Source organism: Malus sylvestris, chromosome 12 (assembly GCF_916048215.2).
Source record: "Malus sylvestris chromosome 12, drMalSylv7.2, whole genome shotgun sequence".
Taxonomy (NCBI): Eukaryota; Viridiplantae; Streptophyta; class Magnoliopsida; order Rosales; family Rosaceae; genus Malus; species Malus sylvestris.
The window spans coordinates 30,407,033-30,434,655 of NC_062271.1; the positions used below are offsets into that span (position 1 = coordinate 30,407,033).

At 41.2% G+C, this 27,623-nt stretch overlaps 7 protein-coding genes across 11 annotated transcripts; 2 read left to right on the forward strand and 5 right to left on the reverse strand.

The window, feature by feature from the left end:
- Positions 1-776: 776 nt before the first annotated feature.
- Positions 777-1,710, reverse strand: LOC126592017 (uncharacterized). Its single transcript, XM_050257768.1, has one exon. It carries the CDS (start codon positions 1,499-1,501, stop codon positions 878-880), a length of 624 nt encoding a protein of 207 aa, XP_050113725.1. The 5' UTR covers positions 1,502-1,710; the 3' UTR covers positions 777-877.
- A 916-nt stretch (positions 1,711-2,626) lies between these two features.
- On the reverse strand, positions 2,627-3,700 carry LOC126592359 (probable transcription factor At5g28040). The gene has a single exon (XM_050258049.1). The coding sequence runs from the start codon at positions 3,698-3,700 to the stop codon at positions 2,627-2,629; it is 1,074 nt and encodes a 357-aa protein (XP_050114006.1).
- A 1,375-nt stretch (positions 3,701-5,075) lies between these two features.
- LOC126593267 (probable transcription factor At3g04930) lies at positions 5,076-6,871 on the forward strand. The gene has a single exon (XM_050259281.1). It carries the CDS (start codon positions 5,260-5,262, stop codon positions 6,559-6,561), a length of 1,302 nt encoding a protein of 433 aa, XP_050115238.1. The 5' UTR covers positions 5,076-5,259; the 3' UTR covers positions 6,562-6,871.
- Positions 6,872-7,680: 809 nt separating this feature from the next.
- On the reverse strand, positions 7,681-15,648 carry LOC126593268 (guanosine deaminase). 5 transcript variants are annotated; one of them, XM_050259284.1, is made up of 6 exons: positions 15,518-15,624; positions 15,012-15,080; positions 9,063-9,113; positions 8,770-8,960; positions 8,012-8,116; positions 7,681-7,918 (listed from the first exon to the last, which is right to left on the reverse strand). In XM_050259284.1, exons 2-6 carry the CDS (start codon positions 15,016-15,018, stop codon positions 7,730-7,732), a joined length of 543 nt encoding a protein of 180 aa, XP_050115241.1. In that variant the 5' UTR covers positions 15,019-15,080; positions 15,518-15,624; the 3' UTR covers positions 7,681-7,729. The 5 variants fall into 5 exon arrangements, with proteins under 5 accessions (XP_050115241.1, XP_050115240.1, XP_050115239.1 ...); XM_050259283.1 differs by lacking the exon at positions 15,012-15,080 and having other exon boundaries at positions 15,518-15,648; XM_050259282.1 differs by lacking the exon at positions 15,012-15,080 and having other exon boundaries at positions 9,063-9,122; positions 15,518-15,631.
- Positions 15,649-16,595: 947 nt separating this feature from the next.
- Positions 16,596-17,294, reverse strand: LOC126592360 (uncharacterized). Its single transcript, XM_050258050.1, has one exon. It carries the CDS (start codon positions 17,292-17,294, stop codon positions 16,596-16,598), a length of 699 nt encoding a protein of 232 aa, XP_050114007.1.
- A 1,954-nt stretch (positions 17,295-19,248) lies between these two features.
- Positions 19,249-21,258, reverse strand: LOC126594582 (40S ribosomal protein S24-1-like). Its single transcript, XM_050260943.1, has 5 exons — positions 21,061-21,258; positions 20,507-20,548; positions 20,121-20,291; positions 19,537-19,623; positions 19,249-19,443 (listed from the first exon to the last, which is right to left on the reverse strand). Exons 1-5 carry the CDS (start codon positions 21,130-21,132, stop codon positions 19,405-19,407), a joined length of 411 nt encoding a protein of 136 aa, XP_050116900.1. The 5' UTR covers positions 21,133-21,258; the 3' UTR covers positions 19,249-19,404.
- A 771-nt stretch (positions 21,259-22,029) lies between these two features.
- LOC126594181 (uncharacterized) lies at positions 22,030-25,614 on the forward strand. The gene is made up of 6 exons (XM_050260397.1): positions 22,030-22,876; positions 23,570-23,672; positions 24,031-24,086; positions 24,690-24,854; positions 25,109-25,222; positions 25,313-25,614. The coding sequence occupies exons 1-6, from the start codon at positions 22,196-22,198 to the stop codon at positions 25,403-25,405; spliced, it is 1,212 nt and encodes a 403-aa protein (XP_050116354.1). The 5' UTR covers positions 22,030-22,195; the 3' UTR covers positions 25,406-25,614.
- The last annotated feature ends 2,009 nt before the right edge of the window (positions 25,615-27,623 follow it).

The following is a 27,623-nucleotide window of genomic DNA, read 5'->3' on the forward strand; positions in this document are numbered from 1 at the left end:
ATTCTGCTGAGGGAACCAATCTTTTTAACTTTTTCAAAGCGAGATGAACGCTCGAACGACGGCGAGAGCATTTGGCTTTATTGTGTTTACTAAAATATACATGTAACAGTCCTTCCAAAAAAAAAAAAAAAAATATACATGTAACAGAGTTATTTGGATTCCGACATTTTATGTGCTTATTAAAACATGTAAGTAGTAATAGAAACACGTTTTGTGTTTCATTTTAAGATACGTGATCCAATACTATAGAAATCGGATTAACCAACTTCTAATTGAGCCCATGCATATCATTTTTTTTTTATCTTTTTGCGATATATGACTTTTCTCGTTCCAAGTAAACATTCCAAAAAAAGAAAACCTTTACATTATGTTTGGACGAAGAAATTTAAGATTACTAAGGAATTTTAAAATGACAGAAATTGAAATGACAAGATTTTATTTTCTAGAATTTGTAAATTTTCTTGTTTGGTTAATCTAAAAGAACAATGAAATTAAATACGAAATTTGTTATTTTTAAACTCTCAATCATAGAAATTGGGAAATGACACATATTTACATGGAATTTGAACTTGAGAATTGGAGGTCCCAAATTACAAGTTTTTTTTCCACGCGGAAATTCAAAATTTCTATGTTTATGAATCCAAACAAGGGAATTGGTGCGTGTCAATTTATAAATTCTGACTTTTACCAAAATTTTAAGTTTATTTTCCTCGTCCAAACATAGTGTTATAGAACTCCAAATTCCTCCGTTGTTGCGACAATTCAATACACAAATCTCACAAAACAAAAAGACACTATACCTCTGATAATTTTACTAGTAAATTGAATTATTATACATTTTCACTATTTAGAAAGAAAAAAACGCATACTTCTTTGATTATTGCAGAAAATACCCGGATAAGAAAAGCACAAAGAAAAGGAAGAGTCCCCCAAATATGAGCACAGCCTTCTGCCCAGAAGTGAGCGTATTCCCACCCAGCCCAAACTGCTGGTTCTGCGCAAACCCAGCAATCTCCACACTCTTGCTCACAAAGAACCCCTGCGCCGCCCCGCACGTCGGACACCTCCAATCCTCCGGCAACTTATCAAACGGCAATCCCGGCGGCACCGGGTACGACGGGTCACCCATCGCCTCGTCGTATTTGTACCCACAAGACCTGCATTCGTACACCCCAGTGTTCAACACAGCAAACTTCTCCTCCAGCCGCCGCTTGTCGAACTTCGTTTCGAGTTCCTCCGCCGGCTCTACTGGGTCCACGGAGGAGGCGGGAGGGGGCGAGGTGGGTTCTTCTGAAGTGGGTTTGTCTTCCTTGGAGACATCAGTGGAGTTTGCAGACAATTTGTGGGGTTTTGGGGGGATGTGAGTGAGAGAGAGTGAAAAAGTTTGGACCTTTGGGAGGAGGTGGGGATAAGGGAATTGGGTTCTGGGCTTTGGGTGGGAATGTTGCGGGAAAGTGATTGAGAGGTGGAAAGAAAAGGTGGGTCTTGTCGCGCAAGCCATGGATGTCTGTAATTTCTCTCTGTTTTTTTTGTCTGTAAGCTTCTTTGCTGGTGAAAAGAAAGAAGAGAGAGAAAGTGTAGAGAGAGAAAATTGGGGTTAATTTGGGAATGTGATTGTTGTTGTTTGTGTATGTGGGTGTTTCAGTGATGCATGTGCATCTGGGTGGAGGAGAAAGGAAAGGGATCCATTGGAGGGCATATGCTCGCTTTGAAAGGGAGAGTTGGATAAGGTGGGGAAGGTGGTAAACTGTGGGTGGATCCAAGTAATTGGGCCGGGTTTTGGGTTTGTGTCAAAAAATATTAAAGCCCAATAACCAATAAACCCAACCAAATACACTAAATTAAAAATCTCCCCACCAAATAAGAACAATATTAGTAATCACGGTTCTAAAAGACGCTTGGCGCTAGTCGGACGGTGGGTTAGGGCCTAACGCCTAGGCGGGGTTAGGCGGATTTAAGTAAATCTATTATATTTTGAGTAAATAAGTGCTTGTTTATACTTAAAATATATATAATTTCATCATAAACTACATCAAGTCTCTTACAATTTATTAAAAAAAAATGCAAATGAAAGTTATTTATTTTCTGTCTAAGTGAGTTGCAACTTAGGCTGGCTAGACGGGTGTCTAGGCAGTTTAGGCGCCATTTCTTAATTTTCAAACGCCTAGGCATGAATCAGGGCGGTGACTAGCCACCTAGCGCCTAGGCGGGGATTTTTAGAACAGTGTTAGTAACTACTATATATTACATCACAAACGTCAGTTCAGCTCTTTACAAAAGAGTAGATCAACGTGTATTAGGAGCTCTACTTACGTTTGATCGGATAATAATATCATAAACGGCCGTTCAAGTTCTCAGCTGATCAGACTGTCCTATCTAAGTTTTTCTTGTACATACATTATTTCATGATAAACAACATCGATACAATTTAATACTAATATTATCAATACAAAATCTTTCATTTAACAAAAAACATACTTCTATCACACATGAATGTCCTATCACAAAAAGTTAATCCAATTTCATAGGTGTTTTTCAGGAAGCATTAGGTAACAATTTCTCTACCAAATCAAGATTAAAAAGCAAACTTTTATATCCTATTCAACAACAAAAACAATCTTAGAAACTAAGCTCCTCCCTTGGACCTCAATTCCTCCAAAGCTGCCTTAACCTGATGCTGCACCAAATCCAACCTCTTTTCATAAGCCTTCAACTCCAAAATCTGCTGCTGCCTCCACTTCTCATCCTCCACCACTTCTCCGACTCCGCTGCCGCCGCCACTTCCCATTTTACCTCTCAAACTCAGAGGCATTGGATTCATAGCCAACCCTACTATCAACCCTCTCACATCATGACCATTATTCATGTTATCATCCACATTAGTAACGTTATTATTCTCATCAAACGACGTCGTTGGCCTCTCATGATCCGCAACGCTACTACTCGCCGCCACATTGTCCTCCTCCCTCTTCACCATGACATTATTGTTATGCGATTCTACGACACAATTATTTCTGGTTTTTTCGACGTTCCAAATCTTATGCGAAAGCTCGAAAACCACATTGTCGTGTGCGTTTTTAAACCGGAACTCTTTCCCGGAGGAGTTGATTTCGTTCATTTTCTTCACGACATTGTGGTACTTCCTCTTTAGTCTTCTCAGCTTTTCCACCATTTTTGTCTTGCCGCATTCGAGCTTTAACCTCGGTTTGGTCTCTTCGTAAAACAACGCCGTTTCCTTAGCGGTGGCTTTGGTAATTCTGGTTTTTCTGGTGCTGTAGTAGTCAAGAAAGCCACGCAACAGCTCGAGCTCGTCCTCCTTACTCCAAACCCTCTTACCCCGCCGCTTCTTTTCCTCTTGGACGGACGTTAATGCCTCGTTTGCATGGTCAATACGCCGTCGTTTTGCTCGAGGCTCGTCTATTGTGAAGCTGTAGTCGGAGGTGGAGCTGGATTTTGGTTCCTCCACTTCGTCCTCGTCCTCGGCCTCATGGGGTTCATATGAAACGTCGTTTTCATCGTCATCGTCTTCATGATCATCAACATCGTGACCCTTTTGTGCTTGCCGGACATTGTTGTTGCCGGGGTCATGACGACAAATATCATCGTCATGGTCAGATTCATACTCTGACGATGAATAAGAAGACGAAGAAGAGGAGGAAGAAGAAGACATGATCCAACTAAGCAATGGCCGCCACGCCATTTTTGAAACAGGACGTGCAGACCAAACCAGAGATAGAGAGCTCGTTCTCGATCCTTCCCTTCTTATCAGCGGCTTGGTCTGCGCGTGGGAGAGAATTATTGCAGCTAGGGTTTGGAGATTTAATTGTATTTTAGGTTGAGCCACCAGAAGGACAGATCGGTTTCCACAGTTAAGAAGGCTGTTGATAAGAATAAAGGATGAATTAAAGTGATGGTTAAAGAGGTATGGTGTGAATGGAGGAGAGCAATTATCAATGGCTGCCGGCCACTGTCCGATAAATGCTGCGATATAGATGTAATACGATGTATTTCTTAGTAAATGTTATATAGACACCAATTGTTAGAATATCAATTTCAACAAAACTGATTTCAAAAATATTTTATTTAAAAACGTTTTCAGTTGTTTAAAAACACTTGTCAAACGAACTAAATGAGCCAAACAAGCCTTGAGTCATATTATATGAAGTTGTTAATTAGAGTTAACCAACAAAAAAGTGCAATTACAAATTACAATAGCAATGCAAAGGGAAGTTGCATTGCGTTGCACCCCCAAAACATTGCCCTTTGAAAAAAAGGAGGGACCTCTTCCCCTTTCATGCCTAGTCATGTAGACTTATTAATATTCAAATCCATCAATCCGGTTCAACTTTCTTTCATTCTGATTGGGTTCGCCAATTTTTTTCTTTCAAATAACAAAAAGTTTAGGGGATGGAAGGCCACCTCATCATCCCAGGATCATGACACATCACAAGTCTCTTTGACAACTTACAACGCGGGTCTTAACCTTTTTTTTTTTTTTTATTGATTGCTCACAAAAAAAAAATGCCAGATCAAATGTCACATCCCAGTCTGCATAGTAAGATATTTTCCGTTTTGGGCCATGCCCTCACAATCCACCCCCCTTAGGGGCCTGACCCCCTCATCGGCACACTTCTGGTCGGGTTGTGGCTCTGATACCAAATTGTCACATCCCCGACCTCTTCATCCACCCAAAACGCGTCTTACTATAGGGAGGTGGACATGTACATATAAGGTACATCACATTTTTATTTTATTTTATTTTGTCAAATGATAAATTTTGCTAGATTAGATGTTAGATTAGTCATCGACAAGATTTGAACCTACGTTGTCATGCAAAAGCTTAACGGCTTTCTACTACGGTAATAGATGACCACTTGCAAAAAAATGGATAATTGGATCGGATGAAGAATTTGCTAAACATCCACATTGATTAATTAACTCAAAGAGAGGTTAGCAAGTGGGGCCATTGATATACACAAGAGAGTTTGATCAAGGTCACCACCACCACCAAACTAGTCCACCATCGATCAACAGTCCAACACGCAACACATAAACTACAACGACATCTCGTGAACCTAGTTCCAACCAACCCACTTGACCCCTTCCCTCTCGCCCTAACCCCAACCACCTCTCTCCCTCTCTCGCTCTCTCTCTCTCTCTCTCTTAAACGCAAATTTCTAACCTCATCCCCCACCACGCGCCAATTTTACCCGAGATTCCCATAACACCGTCCACCCCACCTCCACCGCCACGTTTAACATGGCCCCCGATCAGGACGACGCCGTTCTCCCCGAAGGCGACCTCTCCTCCTCCTCCCAGGACGACGAAGAAGAAGAAGACGACGTCGTCGACGAAGACGAGGAAGAAGAAGACGTCGAAGACGATGATGACGTTTTGAACGACGATGTCATCAACTCCGCCTCCCCTTCCACGTCATCCGCCGGCGCCACGGATTCTATCCCCGTCGCCATCGCCACCGCCACTCCAACCGTCACCGTCGCCCTTCCCGCTCGGGCCCCGCCTACTGTGCCTCTGACCCTCACGTCTGCTCCAACCACCGTAATCGCAAATGACGCCGTCTTGTCATCCGATCCCAAACGGCACCCCGCGCTGTCGTCCCAGCCGGAGGAGAAAAAACCGGCGGCGCTGGACGATTCTCGGAGACTCTTCCAGAGGCTGTGGACCGACGAGGACGAGATCGAGCTGTTACAGGGCTTCCTCGACTACACGACGCAGCGAGGCAGCAGAGGCTCGCATGGCCAAAACGACACCGCTTTGTTCTACGACCAGATCAAGTCCAAGCTCCAGCTCGACTTCAACAAGAACCAGCTCGTCGAGAAGCTCCGGCGGCTGAAGAAGAAGTACCGGAACGTCCTCAGCAAAATCGCGAGCGGCAAAGACCTCAGCTTCAAGAGCCCTCATGATCAGGCGACGTTCGAGATCTCCCGCAAGATCTGGAGCAATATCGGCCGAATTGGCGCCGACGAGAACGCCCTCGACGACGAAGATCCCCCTAACAATCCTAACTTCAGCAGTTGTGAGATCAAGGCCGAGGAAGCTGCCGGTTTCGCCGGTGATAAGAAGTCCACGCCGAGATCGCGCAAGCGCTCGCGAATACAGCCAAGGGCCGACGAGAAACGGCCGCCTCCGCCGCTACGTGGCGGTTTCGTTGAGCCGTCGCCGGTAATTAAAGATAACAACAACAGCATTAATATTAGTAACAATGGTGGTGCCGGTAGTGGTAACAATTGTAACAATTGTAATGTTCAAGGGTTGATTGAGGAGACGGTGAAGAGTTGTTTGACTCCATTGTTCAAGGAGTTGCTGAGTAATGCAATGGGTGGCGGGCCGTCTAGAGGCTTCGGAGGTTTGGCATTCAATCCGATTCCCTTGAGCTTCGGTGGCCTTCCGATGAACTTGAATTTCGGGGGCGGAGAAGTGGCGGATGACAAGTGGAGGAAGCAGCAGATTTTGGAGCTGGAGGTGTACTCGAAGCGGCTGGACTTGGTTCAGAATCAGATCAAAGTGGCATTGGACGAGTTGCGGTCCAATGGCGGGTGACCAGTCGATTGAAGGAAGACATTGATAGTAAGTTTGGGGACTCTTCACGAATCTTGAATTTTTTGTTCATATAAATTTGCTTGGTCTCTCTGATCAATGGTGCAGCAGGTGTTCGCATTTTACAAATTTTTCGCCTTTGTTGGTTTCGTAGAACAGTTTTCGAATAATGATTTTCCGATCATTGTCTAGTTGTTTGATAGTTTTGTTCATACTGTTTAGACATGTGAGGTAGTTTTCTTTTGCCTTCCCATATGTTCTTGTACATGAGATGTTCGTCGACATAAATTGATCAAGTTAGCAACTTTATGTATCGCGCTGGATTGTAGCCATGTTCGAAATTTGGAGATGTCATTTACTAGAGGGCAGCTCTCTCTTTAGTTTCCATGACTGGTAGAGAAGGATCGGCGTTTCATGTTTTAGAAATCTCTTTATGTTTCAATGACCTGAACCTCTTTGTTCATGATTTGCTAGATCGGTGTATACGACTACTAGTACTATGCAGATGCAGAGGCATATACATATACTTGTGCTTGTGTTTGTGCTTGTGTTTGTGTTTGTGTTTGTTAAGCAAGGAATTGTTCGTAGACATGCGTATGTAAGCCGTGTATGGATCCATGTCTTGCAATAGGGTGTGGCGTTATGAACTAGTTGGACATGCTTTGTCTAGTGGGAAGGGATCGCGATAGCCGTGTGTATATATGCCGATCTTGGTTTCAATTTGGTGATCGAAACAATGTTGTATACTGTGTACTTTGGATTTCTTTGTTGGTTGTTTTACCATTGTCAACGCCTTCGAGAGACTAGACTCTAAGTTGGCTTTGTATTTCGGAGATTCAGCCGAGGGAAGTTCAAGTTTTGCAACCCCGAGTTTGTGGCCGTGATGAGGAAACAAGGGTTTTGTTTCCGTCATCTGGTCATTTCTGTTGGGAGATTAGTACGTCTACCAGAACCGGATTAGGATTTTCGAGCCGAAGGAAGTTGAAGTCGGAGAATTTTGTCGGAGTCACAGCGACGGCTGCACTTTCTGATACGAAACGATTGAATGTTGGATGAAAATCCATTTCTTTCCTTTCGTGAATTTGTGAAACGTCGTGTAATAATAACGAAGAGAATTGAGACTTCAGTCAATTGTTTTGGATCTTTCACCAAGAAGGGAGCAATCGTGAAGTCAATACATGTGAAATTTCGACTTTGTTTTCTCAAATACCTGCTCGGCAATTACCGCACCGTTCCCGTCGGCTTTCTTGATCTCCATGTGAGCCTTCTGGTAAAATGCAGTGCCCCTCAACGCGTCCGCAATGAAATCATCGAAACCAATTGCTATGGCGGCTTCGGCTTTAGCTCCGTAAACCAACCTCTGTTCCGAAAGAGCGAAGACAGATTGTGGAAACCGCATAACAATATGATCAAGTTACTGTTTCGATGAAATTAAAAGGTTCGAAAATTGGACCTTAAGTCTTGAAAGATGGATAGCACCAAAGCACATTGGGCATGGCTCACAGGATGCATATATTTCACAGTCCGAGAGCTCTATCTGGTTCAGCTTCTTACAGGCCTGTCGAAAACAATCGTCCCGAGAACGAAATCGGAAAAGCATTCGGAGGTACAAGAACGTAAAAGATGACAGAATCTCAAGATCAAATAAAGAACATCACAACTAAAACTTGTAGAAGCCGGAAACAAGCGGATAAAAATGTTTGCAACTCTACGATAACAATGCCGATCATACAAACCTTTCGTGTGTATATATTTCAAGCTCACTTTGTTATAAAAGCTAAAAAAATTGGGCATGGCTTTAAGGGCTGGTTTAGTATTGCTGTGCTTTAAAAAAAAACTGTTTCTGTTGTGCTGTGAGAATAAGTAGCTGTGAAATAAAGCAGCTGAGTGTTTGGTAAACTTTTTTGTAAAAGTGTTTTTGAAAACAAAAAAAAGCAGTATTATAGTGTTTGATAAACTTTTATGTAAAACAGATGTGAAAAAAAACTGGTTTTTCAAAGCTGGGTTTTGCAGTTTTGTGTTTTTTTTTTTTTTCACCCAAAACTATGAAAAAAAACTGAAGTTGAATGTTTACCAAACATAAAAAAGCTCCCAGCTTTTTTTTATAGTCATTTTTTTCAGAATCGCCTCAGTACCAAAACCAACCAATATGCGGGAGTACGCATATATGCCCGAGTGCTAGTAAGGTATGTAGTTATATATTAGTCTAACCTCTCTTATGGCAGTGACCTCTGCGTGGGCGGTCGGATCAGTGTATTTTAGAACCATGTTGTGACAGCTTACTACTATTTCATCATCGCGAACAATAACTGCACCAAATGGCCCGCCGTCTCCACAACCCACTCCCTTATAAGCTTCTCCAACTGCTTCTGTTAAGAATTTGTGATCTCTATCCTGTACAACTGGTTGAACAATCAAAACAAAAGGCAAAGCATTATAAATATGAAGACCAGATCTGGTTGCAAAGTACCGCCTTTGTTTACATAAGACGGGTTTGGTGTTACCTTCTTGATGTGCAGCAAATGCAGAGGCCACAGAAAGGGTTCTGTCTTGCGCTTCCACCACCGCCAAAAAGAAGAATAACAATGAATAACCAAAGCACCCAAAATCTCCCAATTACATATAGCAAACTTCCAACATTTCTTACGACCCTCAGAACATTTCAATTAATAAACAAGTTCCACGACTTATCTTCTGATAACATCTTAAGTACATTGTATTTGATTATTTCAGAAGCATTTCAAGTACATTGTATCTAGAAATCAGAGGCGGCGCTGAGGGGGAGCAAAAGGTGCAATCGCACAGTGCCCCCAAATTTGAAGGGCCCCAAAAATTTTTGGTATCTTATATTTATATGTAATAATGTTATATATAAAAAAAATGCTTTTATTAGCACTTTAAAATCTTATAGTGCACTTTTATAAGTATAAATTTTTTTTCTTTCTAAATATAAAAATTTGAAATGCACAATGAGATATTAGGAGTGTTAATAACAACACCTTAAAAAATGATTTTCTTTTCAATTTTATTAATTATATAATAATGCTATATATTCAAGTGAAACTCTAAAGTTAGAGTTTTTGAAGTTTTTTCTTTCTTTATTTGGTTGCTTAAGATTGAACTGTTTTTTATTATTTAGTGAATATTATGTGTATAACTCTTTTTACTTATTTAATGACACTTGTAAACTTACAATCAATGAGTCCTAAAAGTTGTTTTGATTTAAGTTATTATTTTCTAGTACCAATATATTGTCATCAACAACAACAACAACAAAGTCTTTTCCCACTAAGTGGGGTCGGCTATATGAATCCTAGAACGCCATTGCGCTCGGTTTTGTGTCATGTCCTCCGTTAGATCCAAGTACTCAAGTCTTTTCTTAGGGTCTCTTCCAAAGTTTTCCTAGGTCTTCCTCTACCCCTTCGGCCCTGAACCTCTGTCCCGTAGTCACATTTTCAAACCGGAGCGTCAGTAGGCCTTCTTTGCACATGTCCAAACCACCGGAACCGATTTTCTCTCATATTTCCTTCAATTTTGGCTACTCCTACTTTACCTCGGATATCCTCATTCCCAATCTTATCATTTCTCGTGTGCCCATACATCCCACGAAGCATCCTCATCTCCGCTACACCCATTTTGTGTACGTTGATGCTTCACCGCCCAACATTCTGTGCCATACAACATTGTTGGCCTTATTGCCGTCCTATAAAATTTTCCCTTGAGCTTCAGTGGCCTACGACGGTCACACAACACGCCGGATGCACTCTTACACTTCATCCATCCAGCTTGTATTCAATGGTTGAGATCTCCATCTAATTCTCCGTTCTCTTGCAAGATAGATCCTAGGTAGCGAAAACGGTCACTTTTTGTGATCTTCGCTAGATTACTCCGGTCATTAGTGTGGATAAGTATATAAATGGATAGAGATAGGAAAGCAAACACAAGATGTACGTGGTTCACCCAGATTGGCTACGTCCACGGAATAGAGGAGTTCTCATTAATTGTGAAGGGTTTACACAAGTACATAGGTTCAAGCTCTCCTTTAGTGAGTACAAGTGAATGATTTAGTACAAATGACATTATGAAATATTGTGGGAGAATGATCTCGTAGCCACGAAACTTCTAAGTACCGGAGTGTGGTATCATCTTGACTTGCCTTATCTGTCTCATAGGTAGATGTGGCATCTTCTCTGGAAGTACTCTTCCTCCATCCAGGGGTGGTATCTGTAACTGGTGGAGATGCACAAGGTAATGTATCAATTTCACTTGAAGCTTACTTGTAGTTTCATGCTTGGTCAAGCGCGATACAAACCATGTAGTAGGAGTCCCCCAAGTCGCCGAGCTAGGGGATCTGCTGAAAGAGGTGACAGACAAGGTAAGCAATCAGAGCTCCGGCTGATTGTTCACATTCTCCCTATCTTGCAGGCAGCATGAAGGATAAAGAGAAGAAAAATGAGGAGAGATGATATGGGATACTTTTGCTTTTGAAGAAGTAACTTTCCACAGGCTTATTCTTGAACTGGGCTGGAGGGTTTTCTGGTTTCCTCCAGAGTATAAGGCCGACTGAAGAATTTGAGGGTCAAAACAAGTCCATCAAATCTAGAGTACGTTCGACCTTGCTGATATGGGATACTTTTGCTTTTGACAGAGTAGTGGATGTATCGGTACGTGTGCTGTTACGCTTGTCTCCACATGCTTCCTTGTATCCTTCTCACTTGCCCTATCTGTTCCTCAGGCAGATGCGGTATCTTCCCTGGAAGCATAAGATGTTGAAGATGAGTACTCGAGAGCAATGCCAGGTAAGTAATCAGGTAAGGGGTTCCAGGCAGTCAGTTCCTGGCTGGAAGCTTGATTCCAAGTGCTGACTAATTGCTCTCTTTCTCCTTGTCTTGCAGGTAAGAACAAGACCAAAGGAAAAGACAGGGAAAAAACATGATATGGGATACTCTTGCTTTTAACCCTGATGATATGAGATATTCTTGCTCTAGTATAGCTTGTTTACAGAGGTATTATCGGGGGGAAAGAAAGCTGAATATTTCGAAAGGCTTCGTTGGGAGTGCCCTCTCAGATAAGAGAAAGGGTTGAGCATTTTTGCAGGTCTGCCTGTCCGTTAGGGATGGAGGTCGACATATATAGGAGTCTCCCTAACATCAAGTAATAATGCTATTCCTTTACCCTACTTGGTTATAGCACGGTAGTGGGAGCTGCCAGCTTCACACGTTTTAACTCTGTCAGAGCACTTTGAAAAAGTGGTCTGTGGTATCTGGAAAGCTGATGTTGCGTGTGAAGATTACAGACAAGCTTTATCCAAAGAGATCCAGCTCTTGAAGTTGGGAAAGTGGTGCCTCTTCGGTTTTCGAACAAGCAATCCTGTCGGGGATCTGGCTCTCGAGATTCGGAGAACGATGCCTCTTCGATTTTTGAGAAAGCAATCCTGCTTGGGGTCTGGCTCTCGAGATTCGGAGAGCATTGTCTCTTCGATTTTTTAGAAAGTAATCATGTTGGGAGTCTGGCTCTCGAGATTCGGAGGACGGTGCCTCTTCGATTTTGGAGCAAGCAATCTTGTTGGGAGTGTTTTCTCGAATGTGAGTAAAGGTTGGGCATGTTTGCTAGTCTACCTTGCCACGAAGCACAGAGTTTGACACACAGGGACTTTCCAATTATCCAGCAGTGGTACTGTTCCTTTACCCTCTCTTCGATTTTTGAGAAAGTAATCATGTTGGGAGTCTGGCTCTTGAGATTCGGAAGGCGGTGCCTCTTCGATTTTGGAGCAAGCAATCTTGTTGGGAGTGTTTTCTCGAATGTGAGTAAAGGTTGGGCATGTTTGCTAGTCTACCTTGCCACGAAGCACAAAGGTTGACACACAGGGACTTTCCAATTATCCAGCAGTGGTACTGTTCCTTTACCCTCTCTTCGATTTTTGAGAAAGTAATCATGTTGGGAGTCTGGCTCTCAAGATTCGGAGGGCGGTGCCTCTTCGATTTTGGAGCAAGCAATCTTGTTGGGAGTGTTTTCTCGAATGTGAGTAAAGGTTAGGCATGTTTGCTAGTCTACCTTGCCACGAAGCACAGAGGTTGACACACTGGGACTTTCCAATTATCCAGCAGTGGTATTGTTCCTTTACCCTTGTGGGTAATAATATGGTAGCTAGACCTTCAAAATTTATGTGTCTAAACTTTGTTAGTGTTGTTTCTTTGCAATTCTTTTACCCTTCTTGGTCAGAGCGATGTAGTGGGAGCTGCAAGCTTCACGTGTCTCAACTTTGTCAGAGAACTTTGGCAAAGTTATATGTGGTACCCATGAGCTACTGTTGCGTGTGGGAAGTGGGTGATTGAACAGTACGATTCATGTGCTTTCTCTTCGCCAGAAATCTTCGACAGAATGCCCATAATTTCCGCAAAGCTGAGTGTGCGTGTGACAGGTGCTGACAAGGCTGGAAAAGTAGGTGCCTCTTCGATTTCTGAGATCGGCCCTCGTGGTCTCTGAGCAGCCCAGCTTTTGAGAAAGCAAGCCTCTTCGATTTCTGAGATCGGCCTTCGTGGTCTTTGAGCAGCCCAACTTTTGAGAAAGCAAACGCCTCTTCGATTTCTGAGATCGACCCTCGTGGTCTCTGAACAGCCCAGCTTTTGAGAAAGCAAACGCCTCTTTGATTTCTGAGCAGGCGCCTCTTCGATTTCCGAAGCTTCGTCGAGTGCAGATTTTTATAGAGACTGACATTAAGTTCCAAAGCACACTTGAATATCCACCAGTAGAAGCTCAATTCTTGCACTTCTAAGATCTTGATTTGTCCGACCTCTTCTCTCTTCAACCCTTTGAAAATGTCTGGCCCCTCCGACCGTCGTTTTGACTTGAACCTTGTTGAAGAGGCAGCCCCTCCTTCTCCAGACAACATATGGCGCCCATCCTTCGTCTCCCCTACTGGTCCTCTTACCGTTGGGGATTCCGTGATGAAGAATGATATGACCGCTGCGGTAGTGGCCAGGAACCTTCTCACTCCCAAAGATAACAGACTACTTTCCAAACGGTCTGATGAGTTGGCTGTTAAGGATTCTCTGGCTCTCAGTGTTCAGTGTGCAGGTTCTGTGTCTAATATGGCCCAACGCCTATTTGCTCGAACCCGCCAAGTTGAATCATTGGCGGCTGAAGTGATGAGTCTCAAACAGGAGATTAGAGGGCTCAAGCATGAGAATAAACAGTTGCACCGGCTCGCACATGACTATGCTACAAACATGAAGAGGAAGCTTGACCAGATGAAGGAATCTGATGGTCAGGTTTTACTTGATCATCAGAGATTTGTGGGTTTGTTCCAAAGGCATTTATTGCCTTCGTCTTCTGGGGCTGTACCACGTAATGAAGCTCCAAATGATCAACCTCTGATGCCTCCTCCTTCTAGGATTTTGTCCAGTACTGAGGCTCCGAATGATCCCCCTCCGGTGCCTTCTCTTTCTGGGGCTCTACCGACTGCTGAGACTTCTCCTAAGCAACCTTTGTGAAGGCTCTCTCTTGTTTGTTTATTTTGACTCAAGTATATGTACATATTTGTAACTTATCGGGGATATCAATAAATAAGCTTTCCTTCATTTCAACGTATTGTGTTAAATACACCAAAGCCTTCTTCGCTAAGTTCTTTGAATTTTCTTTTGTTGAAGCTTGTATGTTGAAGCTTTGTGAGTGGAGCATATAGGTTGAGATAGTGTTCCCTTAATTTCCCGAGTGAGGAAAACTTCTCGGTTGGAGACTTGGAAAATCCAAGTCACTGAGTGGGATCGGCTATATGAATCTTAGAACGCCATTGTGTTCTGTCCTGTGTCATGTCCTCCGTTAGATCCAAGTACTCTAAGTCTTTTCTTAGGGTCTCTTCCAAAGTTTTCCTAGGTCTTCCTCTGCCCCTTCGGCCCTGAACCTCTGTCTCATAGTCACATCTTCTAATCGGAGCGTCAGTAGGCCTTCTTTGCACATGTCCAAACCACCGTAACCGATTTTCTCTCATCTTTCCTTCAATTTCGGCTACTCCTACTTTACCCCGGATATCCTCATTCCTCATCTTATCCTTTCTCGTGTGCCCACACATCCAACGAAGCATCCTCATCTCCGCTACACCCATTTTGTGTACGTGTTGATGCTTCACCGCCCAACATTCTGTGCCATACAGCATCGCCGGCCTTATTACCGTCCTATAAAATTTTCCCTTGAGCTTCAGTAGCATACGGCGGTCACACAACACGCCGGATGCACTCTTCCACTTCATCCATCCAGCTTGTATTCTATGGTTGAGATCTCCATCTTAAAAAAATATATATCTTAAAAATGGGTCCTTTTATAAATTTCGCACAGGGCCCCCAAAATCTCAGAGACGGCCCTGCTAGAAATTATAGGATCATTCCAACTCGTATAAACATATTGTTAAGGTCCAAATTCCATTCGTTTAAACTCACATTGATGGGAGGAAGAACCTTGCATGGCTTTGTAAGAGGTTGGTCTACCGAAGCAGGGTGTGTCGGATAATCATTCTGATCTGCATCCTTTCGATCATACAATCATCACGGAAACAAATTAAAACATTGCACTCTTTCGAATCTTTTGCTGTCGAACTAACATTTTAAACTTTCTACTCTGTTCTAAAACCAAGGCAAGTCTTGGATTATAAGGCAGTGGAAGCACTTGGAACATGCAAAGCATCCACTAATTTTCTGGGCAAAGTGGATCACACAATTCCAGACTTACCCAAAAGAAAATATGCAAATCAGAACAAGAAAGGATCCCAAAACCACAGTTTTGAAGTAAAAGTTCAGAACTTTCAAGTTTTACCGGAAAAAAAAAAACAGTAAAAATCCAGAAGAAACAATCACATACACTCAGTTCCAATAGATTGAACGGACATGCATGATCGAAGAATTACCCAACAAAGAAAACGAGGAGTAAAACAGTAAAAGTAAAAAAGGGTTAAAAAGAAACGTACCGTTAGCTTCCGCCATTGATGGGAAATGGGATTGTGTGGAGGAAGAAAGAAAGATCAGAGGAACGTGGAAGGAAAGGAGAAAGAAAGCGAAGTGAGAGATGGAGAGATTGAGAAGATGAGAGAGCTGTGAATTGTGATGGTCCACGAGTTATTGTATATACGTAGTTGTCGTTGGTAAAGTGCGAAAAGGAGACTGAATGGAATGGAGGCGCAAAAGAGTGAGAGCGACAGACACGACGTGCCGAGCTGTCGGGCTGTGATTGTGAGGAGATATTTACATGCCATTAGATTGTGGCGTCACGGTAACGGTCTTTTGAGTTTACCACGTGTCAAAACGTTATTATTTTATGGTATCATAATAAGTGATTGGTTTGAAAACACAGGACGGTAATAATATGGAGAGATTCTTTTAGTTGCACTTGAATTTGTAGTAAACTAAGAGAGATTCTTACGGCCACTTAGTCTAGTGATATTTCTCTTTGATTATATGTGAGAGGTCTTAGGTTCGATTATTGTCAAAGACGAAGTTGAATCATATTATTGCAAGTTCATTATGAATAGATAATATTGGTTGTTCAAAAAAATAAAAAAGATTCTTACATACAACCAACAAATTTTGACATGTCAACTATCCTGACTAGGTTTTAGATCTAAGGATTTGCCGTAAATAAGGGTAACTAACATGTACCTCCAAATGGTTTTTTAGATTTCATGCTTGAGATCATTTTTCCAAACCGTTTGTTGATTTCATGATTAATTATTCTCTTGTTGGTAAAAAAAATATCCAAAAATAATAATTAGATGATGACTGAATTCTCTTTATTATAATTTATAACATAGACATTGCAAGTGACCCTCTACCATAGTGTTGAAGAGGAGTATTGCCGTTGCACCACAATGTACGTTCGAATCCCGTCGGCTACCTAAGTTAACATATCGAAAAAAAAAAAAACACACACACACACACACATTTCACATTTTAAGGCAACTAAAAATTTCCATTACACAAAAATAATCAACTTGGAGATCAAGAAAGCTCTACTGCTGCCCTAAGTACGTAGTAGTCGAAATTCGAACCCTAATACTCTTCAGCAAGCACGGCGCATCGTTTTAATGTCAAATCCTTCTTGGAACTGTAACCCTTCTGCAATTTAACCATCGCCATTGCTGTAATATTTTTCACCTCAATACAGTTGACAAAATCTTTTCTCGCTTTCTTCATGATCAAGCTTTCCTTTCGCTTTCGGACGGGACCATCGTCGCCACCGCAGGAGCTGCCGGAGTTACTTCCTTTGTTGCTTGATGACGACGGAACCTCATCCTCGCTTCTTTTTCTTTTGTTCCTTGACGATGACGTAACCTCTGTCTCTTTGCAAACAACAACTCGCCGGCTTTGTTTTCGCAAAGCTTCCTCTTTATACCGCCTCTTCAACCTCTCGGCAGCCTTCTTTTCGGCCTCGTCGAGTTCTTCCTTCTCCTTTGAATCGAACAGCTCCATCCATCTGTACCTTTCATTCTCCTTCATCATTTTGCTCGCCGCATCAGTCATTAAAGGCCCGAACTTCTGTTCGTAGAATTTCCGCCACAACTTGTCGGTAACCGGACTCAAATCTCTACCTCCGCTACTCTTCTCTACTTGCCTCAACTCCCCGACCGTACATTGTGGTAGGATTTTCTCCAGAACACTGAACTCTATGTCGCTAACATTACCACCGTTGCGGCGCAGTAAATCAGCAACCATAGACGGAGGAGCTGCTGCTTTCGCTTCCACGTCCATCTCTCTCTGTGCTCACAATTAAGAGTAATTGAAGGTCTGAAAAATAGTATGCAGTGTTGCGTTCATATGCTTTAATTTATAGGCAATTAATGATCAAGTGCGGTTTCCTTTTCCTGTTGGGAATAGGAAATCCTATTAAAAGGTAGCTTGTTTTAACTTTTATGTAAGTGATCTTACGTACGGAAAGGGATCCTCCGGATCCCTTCCTCCTAATCCACCAAATTCAAAGATCCGGACCGTTGAAATTTGATCAAACGGCTAAAGTTATTATAACTTTTAGAATGGGCCCCTATTTGTAGTGGTTAGATCAATTTTCAACTGTCCGGATATGGATTAGGAGGAAAGGATCCTAGGATCCCCTTCCCTTACATACAAATACAATCAATAGATTTTGACGTGTCAATTACCCCGACTACATCTAAGAATTTACGGGAAATTAGGAGCAACGGACATGTATCGAACAAAGTTTCATTATCTATTTATTATTATTTTTTTATACAAGCGATATTCTAATTAATTCGATCTAAACTACAAAGAGAGAGATTCAAACTTAAGTGTATATAGAAAAACATGATGCTCTAATGAAAGAATTTCCAAAATTGACAAAGGAAGGATCATGGTTGGGTAAATAATCCGGTTTCCTTTTCCAGTTGGGTAAAAGGGATCTCCAAGACTGACAAATAATCCTAGTTTGATTAGGAAATCCACACACCAAATTTTTTATAGGTACCGAGAATACAAGTCACGTTGTCTCATATTTCAGGTCTTATAAATATATCATATACTACTTTGAACAACTAGCTATTGATTTCTTCGATCTTTGTTTTGTTTTTACTCTTTCTTTCTCTGGAAGTCTTTTGAGTATTTTTCTTCTCGTTAGACTCTTACCAACAAAGTTACAATGCAGAAAGAAGGAGCAAAGAGGAAGGCCAGCCGGAAACCTACTCGGCCATTGCGAAAGCGGATCAAAGCCTCCAAACCGAAACTGGAACGCGAGCACTTGGTGGAGGAGCCGCGAAAACTGAAAGACCTATGGAAGGCTGTGTTTCCTGTCGGAAAAGGCTGGGACAGGATGAACTCCGTGCACAAGGAGTTCAACTGGGATTTCTTCAATCTCGAACGCGCATTTGAAGAGAAGGGAAAGCTGAATCATGAGGTCATTGGTAACAAGGACAAGGTCTATCTGTTCGGCACAATCGAATGTCATTTTCAGAGGAAGAATGAATTTGTAGTCCCTGTTTTGGTAACAAGGAGAAGTGACGCTTTGAACTGCACAAAGGATGAAAGTTTCCTGAAACTTCAATACTTCTTTCCATGTTTAGATGATCACGAGGAGGAAGAAGATGGCTGCCAGGGTAGGAGGCGAGGAGGATGAATTTGCCAAGTTCATCATAGAGGAGACGATAGGAGGAGACGAGGGATTGTCTCCTGTTGTAAAAGCTGGCTTGAAGGAGTATGTGGAGGACATGCTATTTGATGCAAAGAGAAACCATGGAGAGAACAAAGATAGTTGCAGTAGCGTTTTTTCGTTCATCCAAGCGATACTAGGAGAGGGGAGATGCAAATGCAAGTACTCAGACGAAGGAACAAACACTCTAAAGCGCTTGAGCCGAGAAGAGCGTTTCGGAGAACAAACACTCTAAAGCGCTTGAGCCGAGAAGAGCGTTTCGGAAATAGTAGGATGTACAAGTTCTACCCTGTGCAAACACCGGAAACTCCAAGACATTTCAAAAGCTAAATATCGATTCATCAACAAGCATTACGGCACGGCTCCTGAGGTTCTGTAAAACTAGATGCCAATTCCTAAAGCATGTGTTGAAGTTCAATCACTTGTTAATCAGTGCAAAGAGTCTGAAAACTTCATCAAAGACTATATCCGCGATTAAATTGTCGTTCATTAGAAGATTAAGAAGTATCTTCACTTCGAGATCACAAATAAACGAAAGTCGATAAGTAATCTGAAATCTGTTGCTACTTAATATGATAAATCTGTCCTCATCATAAACGAAAGTCGATAACTAAATAGTAGATGGCTCTCTAAAATCCACAATGAAGGAACACTTCCTAAAGGCAAAACATGAACAAAAACTAGAACCGAAATCACTAACGCTCATTTCTTCTTTGTCTTAGCAGCATCTGAAGCCTTGGTCTGCACGAAAAAAAGAACAAAATCGTTGTAAGAAGCAAGGTAATGAAATCAAACAAAAATTACGCAAGGAAATAATATAAGTCACTTCCGTACCTTCTTTACTCCTCGGATCTTCTTGGCTCTGTTCTTTCTCTCCTTCAATTGCTTTCTTGACTTCTCTACTTTAGTATCCAGTCCGTTCTGCAATATCAAAAACGTTTTTAGTGGTATGAACTAATGGAGGTTTGAAGTAGAACCGATGAGAAAAATTACTATATACTTAAAAACACAATATGAAACCAATCATGAAGAGATGGAAATAAAAAGTTGGGGGGTAACATGACCATACTTGTGCTCCCACGCTTAGTTTAGTTTGTCATTACAAGTGACGTACATATCTACTCATGCTCAACTACTAATGCACACCAGAAAAGAAAAGATAACAAGAGACACATAGGACTAACAACAAAATACCACTTAGAAGATACATTGATAAATCCGACCAATTAACAATCAACAGCTTTACAATTCTTACTGACTTAACTTAGATTAACTCAATGTGTCCTAGGGTTTATCCGTGTGCTAGTCAAATCACTTCAACATAGCTATCTATATTTCTAGCGGTGGCAATGTCCTATGGTTTAGGTAGCAAAAATGAAATTTGAATAGATGAACTTATCAGTAAAATCTGGACTTACCCTGATCAACCTGTACTTGGGCTCATACTTCTTCGCGTTTTCAACAGAGTCATAAATCAATCCAAATCCAGTAGATTTGCCACCACCAAAGTGGGTCCTGAACTTGAAAACAAAGATTGTGTTCGGATCCTTGACCTCATAGAGTCTTGCCAGCTTCTCCTTCAGCTCAGCCTTCACAAAACCAACACACCAATTCGTTTAATTAGTGAGCAAGCTCATAATTCACATTATTGCTATCCATTACGAGAAATTAAAAAAAAAAAGTCATTTCAAAACAGTTATTTTACAAGCTCTAGTTCTTCGTTAAACATAATACCATTGATTGAACAAAACATACTGAGACAAATTACGATAAATAAATAGCCGAAAAAGTTCTGTAACCACACCTTGGAAACATTTGGCCTGCCTGGATGAAGAACATCAATGACCTACATGGAACAAAAGCAAAAATTGAATTACGATTAACCCCGTAAGAGAAGATTATCACGGAAAGCTGACAACACGAAAATCCAACAAATCATTTCAAACTCGTATTTTTCACTGAACTCGCTTCAATCCAACATAAATTCAAGTTAAAAAAAAAAAAAAGATCTGATCACAGATAATACAAACCAAATTATTAATAAAAACCCAGTTGGGTGACTCAGAATTAAGTAAAAAAATAAAAAAAGCATCCATATTTACGGTGAAAAATCACAAAAAAAAATATAATGGTAACCAAATTATAAATAAAAAACCAGTCGGATGAATACGAATTACATAAACAAAACACATATCCAGATCAAAGCATGCAACTTTAGGGAGAAAAATCACAGAACTAACGAAATAAAACAGCTTAAACATCACTAACAAGAACACTAAAAAGTTATATATATATATATATATATATAACCCAGTTAAATACTAGAGGCAAAAAGTAAGAAACTATGGAGGAACTCACGAATTGCTTGCGAGAGAGAAGGCGGTTGGTCATGAACTTCCTGGTTCGGATGGTGACTGCCTTGTCCGCCATGGTTGGTTTTGATTACACCGGAAGATACCTAACCAGAGGGCAATGAGGCGGAAAATGCAGTAGTAGCAGCAGCTGAGGCACACAGAGTTTGAGGGAGACGGAGGAGTTGATTTTATTGGATTAGGGTTTTAAGAGGATGGGTCTGGGCCGAGCTACATTTAACTTTCTTTTTTAATTAAGGCCAGGCCCAAAGGGTCTAATAATTCTCGGGTCGGACTTTGACATCAAGCCCTAATTCGGGTCGCACAAGAAATCAGTCCATAATTCAATTAGGAGTGCAACTCGGAGGAATTGGATGAACTAAAATCCCACCTATCATAACCCATTCTTATAATTTTGTTTCGAGATCGAATTTTTTCCAGGTTGATGAAAATATGATCCCAACTCTCAATCAAACTCAAAACAAACTCGAGTAACACGAACACCTGAAAAATTGTACACAATTTCTTGTATTGTCAAGGAAGTGAGTTGAATATGTACAAAATGAGTGAACATTTGTATACATACTAGACATTAAACTTGCTAAGGCAAGGCTTGAATTCAAGGAAATTATGGCCTACAACTAGCCGTGTCACTTCATTTCCATGACTGAAACACAAAACCTTATCAAATAGGGTCATCGTTTTTAGGCAAGAGCAACTTATATAACACGAGTACATTGTTACGTAACATTTACATGAATAAAAAACTTGCACATGTTTTTATTTCATTGACACTAGATGCCACTAAAGAAGTGTATCATGTCATGTTAGTCCTCCTCCTAGATGCATCCGATGAGTCTTCAACCGTTGAATCTTGATCCGACCCAAATTGCACCCCTCAATCGAACATAATATAAAATAAAAGTCACGTGCAAAGCACAATCCATCTTCATGAGTTCATCCATGAAAAGACAAAGACACGGAGGAAGAAGTTTGAGGCTGAGATTGAACGAATCAGAGAGGCCAAAGCCACGACAGCAGCTGCTATCTCCTCCCCATAAAATCCATTTCTCAAAACATTAACCCGTCCACGCTTTTGATTTCTGAATTCCAAAAACGCTCGACTCGAAAACAGTTTTCAAATGGCGGCAACAGCTTCATTGCTCCAACCCAACCCACTGAGATGGAACAAGCGCAATCTCCTCCCCCCTCTCCGTGCCCTCCCCGCAAACCCAATCAAATTCAAAAACGTCAATTTCCAAATCCAAAAACTCCCCTGCAAATTCAAAGTTCAATGCTTTAAGCAGTTACCCGAATCAAAATCTCGGTCCCTGGAAAACCCAGCACACCCAGCAACAAACCCACCAAACCCAATTGGGATTATCACCGGACAGCTGCTGAATGCTCTGAAGGCGTTGAGGAAGCCGGCAATGGCCGCCGTGTTGTTTGGTCTGCTGCTGATGTCCGACCCGAATTTGGCATTGGCTGCATCGGGCGGGCGGGTCGGGGGAAGCTCGTTCTCGTCGCGCTCGTCGTCTTCCTCGTCGTCGTCGAGGAGTTATTCGGTGCCGAGGACTTCGAGTTCAAGGCCCGATTTTTCGTACTCCGCGCCGTACTACGCCCCTTCCCCGTTCGGGTTCGGTGGCGGGGGAGGTGGGTTTTACGTGGGGCCGGCAGTTGGGGTCGGAGTCGGAGCCGGGTCGAGCTTCTTCCTGATGTTGACGGGCTTCGCGGCGTTTGTTTTGGTTTCCGGGTTCCTTTCGGATCGGTCTGAGGGCAGTGTGCTTACTGATACAGAGAAAACAAGCGTTCTCAAGCTTCAGGTATGATTGAATGCTGGCAGTGGATATTTCAGAATATTTTGTTTGTATGTATGTGTGTGTATATGTATGTATGTATGTATATGTGTGTGTGTGTGTGTGTGTGTGTGTGTGTGTATGCAATTTGAAATCCTCTGTAAAATTAGAGCTCCTTTTACATACGACCCATGACTTGTTAGGTTGGAAATTTGTTCGTTTGTTGAAGTTTAATTGACTCGTTTTCCCTTGATTGCTTTCAATTAGGATATATGGGGAAATGATTTGGTTGTAGAACTAGGAAGTTTATGTTGAAGTGGCAAATTGTGGGAGTTTTTGCCTTTTTTGGTCGGTACATGTTAAAGGAAGGGCTGACTTTGCTACAAATAGAAAAACTTGGGGATTAAGAAATGATATGGTTGTAAGTAAGCACATTCTAGGATGGATGTTTATAGATGAATGAGCATTTGGGGATTGGAGAAAAGTGTCACTTGAAAAATACGCCGGTATTTGTAAAACATATCACCATAGACTGGCTTTAACATCGAAAAGGGGATAAGTGTAGGGGATCGTACATACAATTTGGAAATTTTTGATATTTAGTGCTGTAATCTCACTGTGTAGGCTAAATTTTGGAAATGTGATGTGCACTTTATAGACTCTTCTGTTGGATTGCAATGAACAATGTATCCTCTATTGTTTCACCTTTCCTTCTTTAAGGTTGGTTTGTTGGGCATGGGACGAACACTCCAAAGGGATCTTAATCGGATTGCTGAAACTGCAGATACCTCTACCGCTGATGGTTTGGGCTATGTTTTGACAGGTGAACCTATATATATTATTATTCATGCACACTCACATAATATAACTGAGCTCTTAGAATTGGTTTTTTTATTATACCAATATTTAGATTTATTACCATACCCATAATGTCAAGTTACTATCTTTTATTACACTGAATGTACAGCTCCTACGTTCTTCTGGCTACGGTTCTTTCTATTCTTATTTATTACTTTAAAGATCAGTCGTCTCTCAAAAGATTGATTCTTGGATAGCTTGTTCTGGACTTCCCTATAGGTTCTGCAGAGGCAGGGGAAGGGCGGGTTCAAAGCCCTTCATTATTATTATCTTAATTTTTTATTACTTTCGGTATTCTGATGCAAATTTTACTAAAATTGCAGAGACAACACTAGCTTTGCTACGGCATCCTGATTATTGCATCTCCGGCTATTCATCTGTAAGTTCATATCATCTGTTAGATTACATGGTTTCTATCTGGTGTATTGTTGTGGTTGCCCACCATTGTTAGAGAAGGTGGAAACCCCTAGGAAGAGATGATGATAAATCAAAGGAATTCATCTCTCTCTTAAGACATTTGGCACTATAAAGTATAAGATAGTATATGGCAGTGGCAGCTACTCGTCAGATAACTTAAACAGATTAGGCTAATCTTTTAAGGATTGAAACTTTTGAACTTTGATGTCTTGTGCACATATGCAAAGCTTTCATACAATACCTAATCATTCTGCCTCTCTTTAGACAAATTGTGGGAGGTGGCTTGATCTATGATGGTGAAACCGTTACTATTGTTTACCATTCTAGAGGGCCGGTGGTATTCTTTAAAAGGATTATTAATAATTCAAGGGAACTCTGATACTCAATAAACTAATTGCAAACCAGCGTTGGTCTGGTGGAATAATGTCTGAAGTACAACCAGGATTGGAGTTTTTCTTGTAATTGCTTATGGATGTATCATGTATGGAGCGAAACATAAAGTATAACTTTATAAAAGTATGAGGATAGTGAAGGACATGGATTATAACTTTTGTCATGCTTCTAGGTTGCTCTAAAACGAGGCATAGAGGATGCAGAGAAACACTTTAATCAGCTTTCTATCGAAGAAAGGGGCAAATTTGATGAAGAGACACTTGTCAATGTTAATAACATAAGAAAGCAAAGCTCTACAAGCCGGAGTGCTAATGGATTCCGCAACGAATATATAGTGGTAAGATCAAGTTGGGATAGCCTGTGTTAAACCACATTTCCAGTTTTCAGTGTCAGTTATTCATAGTATACCAAAGGACAAACCTGTGTTGCTTATTCACATGTTAAGCTCTGAACATTCTATTAAAATCAGTGTTTCCATCGAAGCATTATTACCGAGGCCCCGCTGGCCTATCATGGAAGTATTGGTGAATATGAACGTTTGGGAATAGAAATGTTAATATTTGACCTCATTTCTGACTGAACTTCAATCAGATAACAATATTGGTGGCTGCTGAAGGGGTGCATAAGTTGCCTGCCATCAATGGCAGTGGTGACTTAAAGGAAGCGTTGCAAAAGCTTGCATCCATTCCGTCGAACAAAATAATGGTAAAAAAAACATTATACTTACATGGAACTTGTAAAATTATCTTTAAGATCTGTGCTTGATATCTATACGTGTTGTTCTTTTTCCTGCAGGCAGTAGAGGTCTTGTGGACTCCTCAGAATGAAACTGACACTCTGTCGGAGCGGGAACTACTTGAAGACTACCCGCTTTTGAGGCCTTTATGAGAGCACACTCAGGAAACCCTGCACAATCCTGCAAGAGCCACAACTGAACTATCCTTCAAACAGGGTTGTGCTGAATCATTGATGAAGGGCCATTTCATTAAGGTATATCCGCGATGTACAGAAATTATACATGTATAAGAATCAGTGTCTTTTTGAATTATACTTTATACAGAGGCTTCTACAATTAGTGTGGAGTTTCGTTGCGTTAACTACAGTCATTTGCATGTAGAGTGGTTTTGCAAAGGTTTCTAATGGTTTGGTTCAATTAGTGGTTACATCTGGTTAGTTATTAGAACTTCCACACCTAGGATGCGATTGTGGAAGTATCCTGTATCCCAACCCAAGTGAATCACACGCTGCCAATGGTAGGAAAGTTAAAATACATTATAGTACTGATTCGCTTGGGATAGCACCACAATGGCATCCTGGACGTAGGTGACTTTCCTGCGTTGGCAATATGTGAATCACTTGGGATACCTCCACAATGGCATCCGGGGCATAGGTAAGTTTCTCTCACATCTAGGCGCAGAACTTTCAAGCACATGGGGTCGTTTATGTGTTGTTTCAAGTCAATCACATACTGCCAATGTGAGGCAGTTAAAACGTGTAGCATTGCACGTTGATTAATTTGAAATACTATCACAGCAGCATCACAAACATAGGTAAGTATCTCTCGGTTAAGAGTATGAAAAGGACACGTCAAGGGTTGGACTAGGACTAGGCTTTAGAACTAGTTTCTTCCGTCACGTGTTGTGGAGTTTGTCTAACATTTCCTACCATCTTTGGACGTGGAAACTGCATCACAATGGCACTTTTTATAGGCTTCTTTTTGACCTCTTTCGGCAGTAGCCTGTAGGGTTGGAACTTGGATGGTGATAGGCGGTTGAAGTAGTGGTAGGGGAGTTTATGGATGGTGCTTTCTTGCAATAAACACTTTTTTAAGTTTTTTTTAAATTCAAAAATATTTCGCAAAAAACATGTACAGTCATTTTAAAAATACTTCCAAATGAAACTTTGACTTTTCAGCCACAAAGTTTAAGGTTCAATGGGCTGAGGTGGTGGGATGAACTGACCTTAGACATTGAACTTGGGTCTAGCCAAGTTGAGCAAGCTACCCTTTGGGTTGAATCCAAGTGGTCCAACTCCAATAATTTTCTTCACGAATGATGTATTCACGATGGTGTAAAGTTTGTACCAAGTACCAACCCGTGAAGTGGAGGTCATTTTCCGAATCGACCACAAGAAAGGTTGTGTTTTTAGTTAGCACTTTCAAGTTTCAATTTCTAATGACACTCAAACGCTATGTTTTGGCGAAGAAGATCTTAAATTCAAATCTCGTAAACCATAGTTACTGATCTATATTAAAAGATTAATAATAAATAAATGAACTCCCAGTCGTGAGGGTGGGTGATGGTTAGGAGTAAGCTAGAGATCTAAAGAATATGAAGGATCAGAACCCTTCTTTCTGAATAAAATAATGTAAAAATGGAGCTAATTTCTACACACATCTTTTCTAAAAAAGTAACTTATTATTTCTTCTTTCTGAATAAAAAAAAAAGTAGTAAAAAGGGAAATAATTTCCGCACACATCTTTTTTTTTTTAAAAGTAGCTTATTATTATTTTGAACAAACGATATTATCTAAGTTAAGAGGGAGAGATGGGCTTAGCTCATAATAGGCTACCAATAATGTAGTTCAAATTCACATTTAGCAAGACCTCTCACTATCAAGGTTCTAAAAAATGCTAGCCGCTAGTCGGGCGGCGGGTTAGCGCCTAGCGGCTAGGTGGCGCCTAGGCGACCTAGGCGGATTTAGGTAAATTTCTTGTATATCTTGTAAATAAGTGCATATTGACATCTAAAAAAAAACTATACTTGTATGGATAATAAAATAATGATAAAATGCAAATTAGGTACACTTTCCATAAGTATTGGATGAACTTGTAGTAAATCCATCATTTGCAAATTAGATACACCATTTCCATAAGTATACCACCATGAAACCAAAAAAGAAAAAAGCACACAATTAATAATAAATAAACAAATAAAACCTCCTATGACCGCCTAGCCCGCCTAGCCGCCCAGCCTGCCTAGGCCCAACCCGATTTTTCTGCGCGATTTGCCCAAAAATGCCTCAGTTGCTAGGCGCTCAGTGCCTGGGCGGCCGCCTAGGACGTTTTTTAGAACACTGCTCACTATATCACTAGACCGCAGTACTA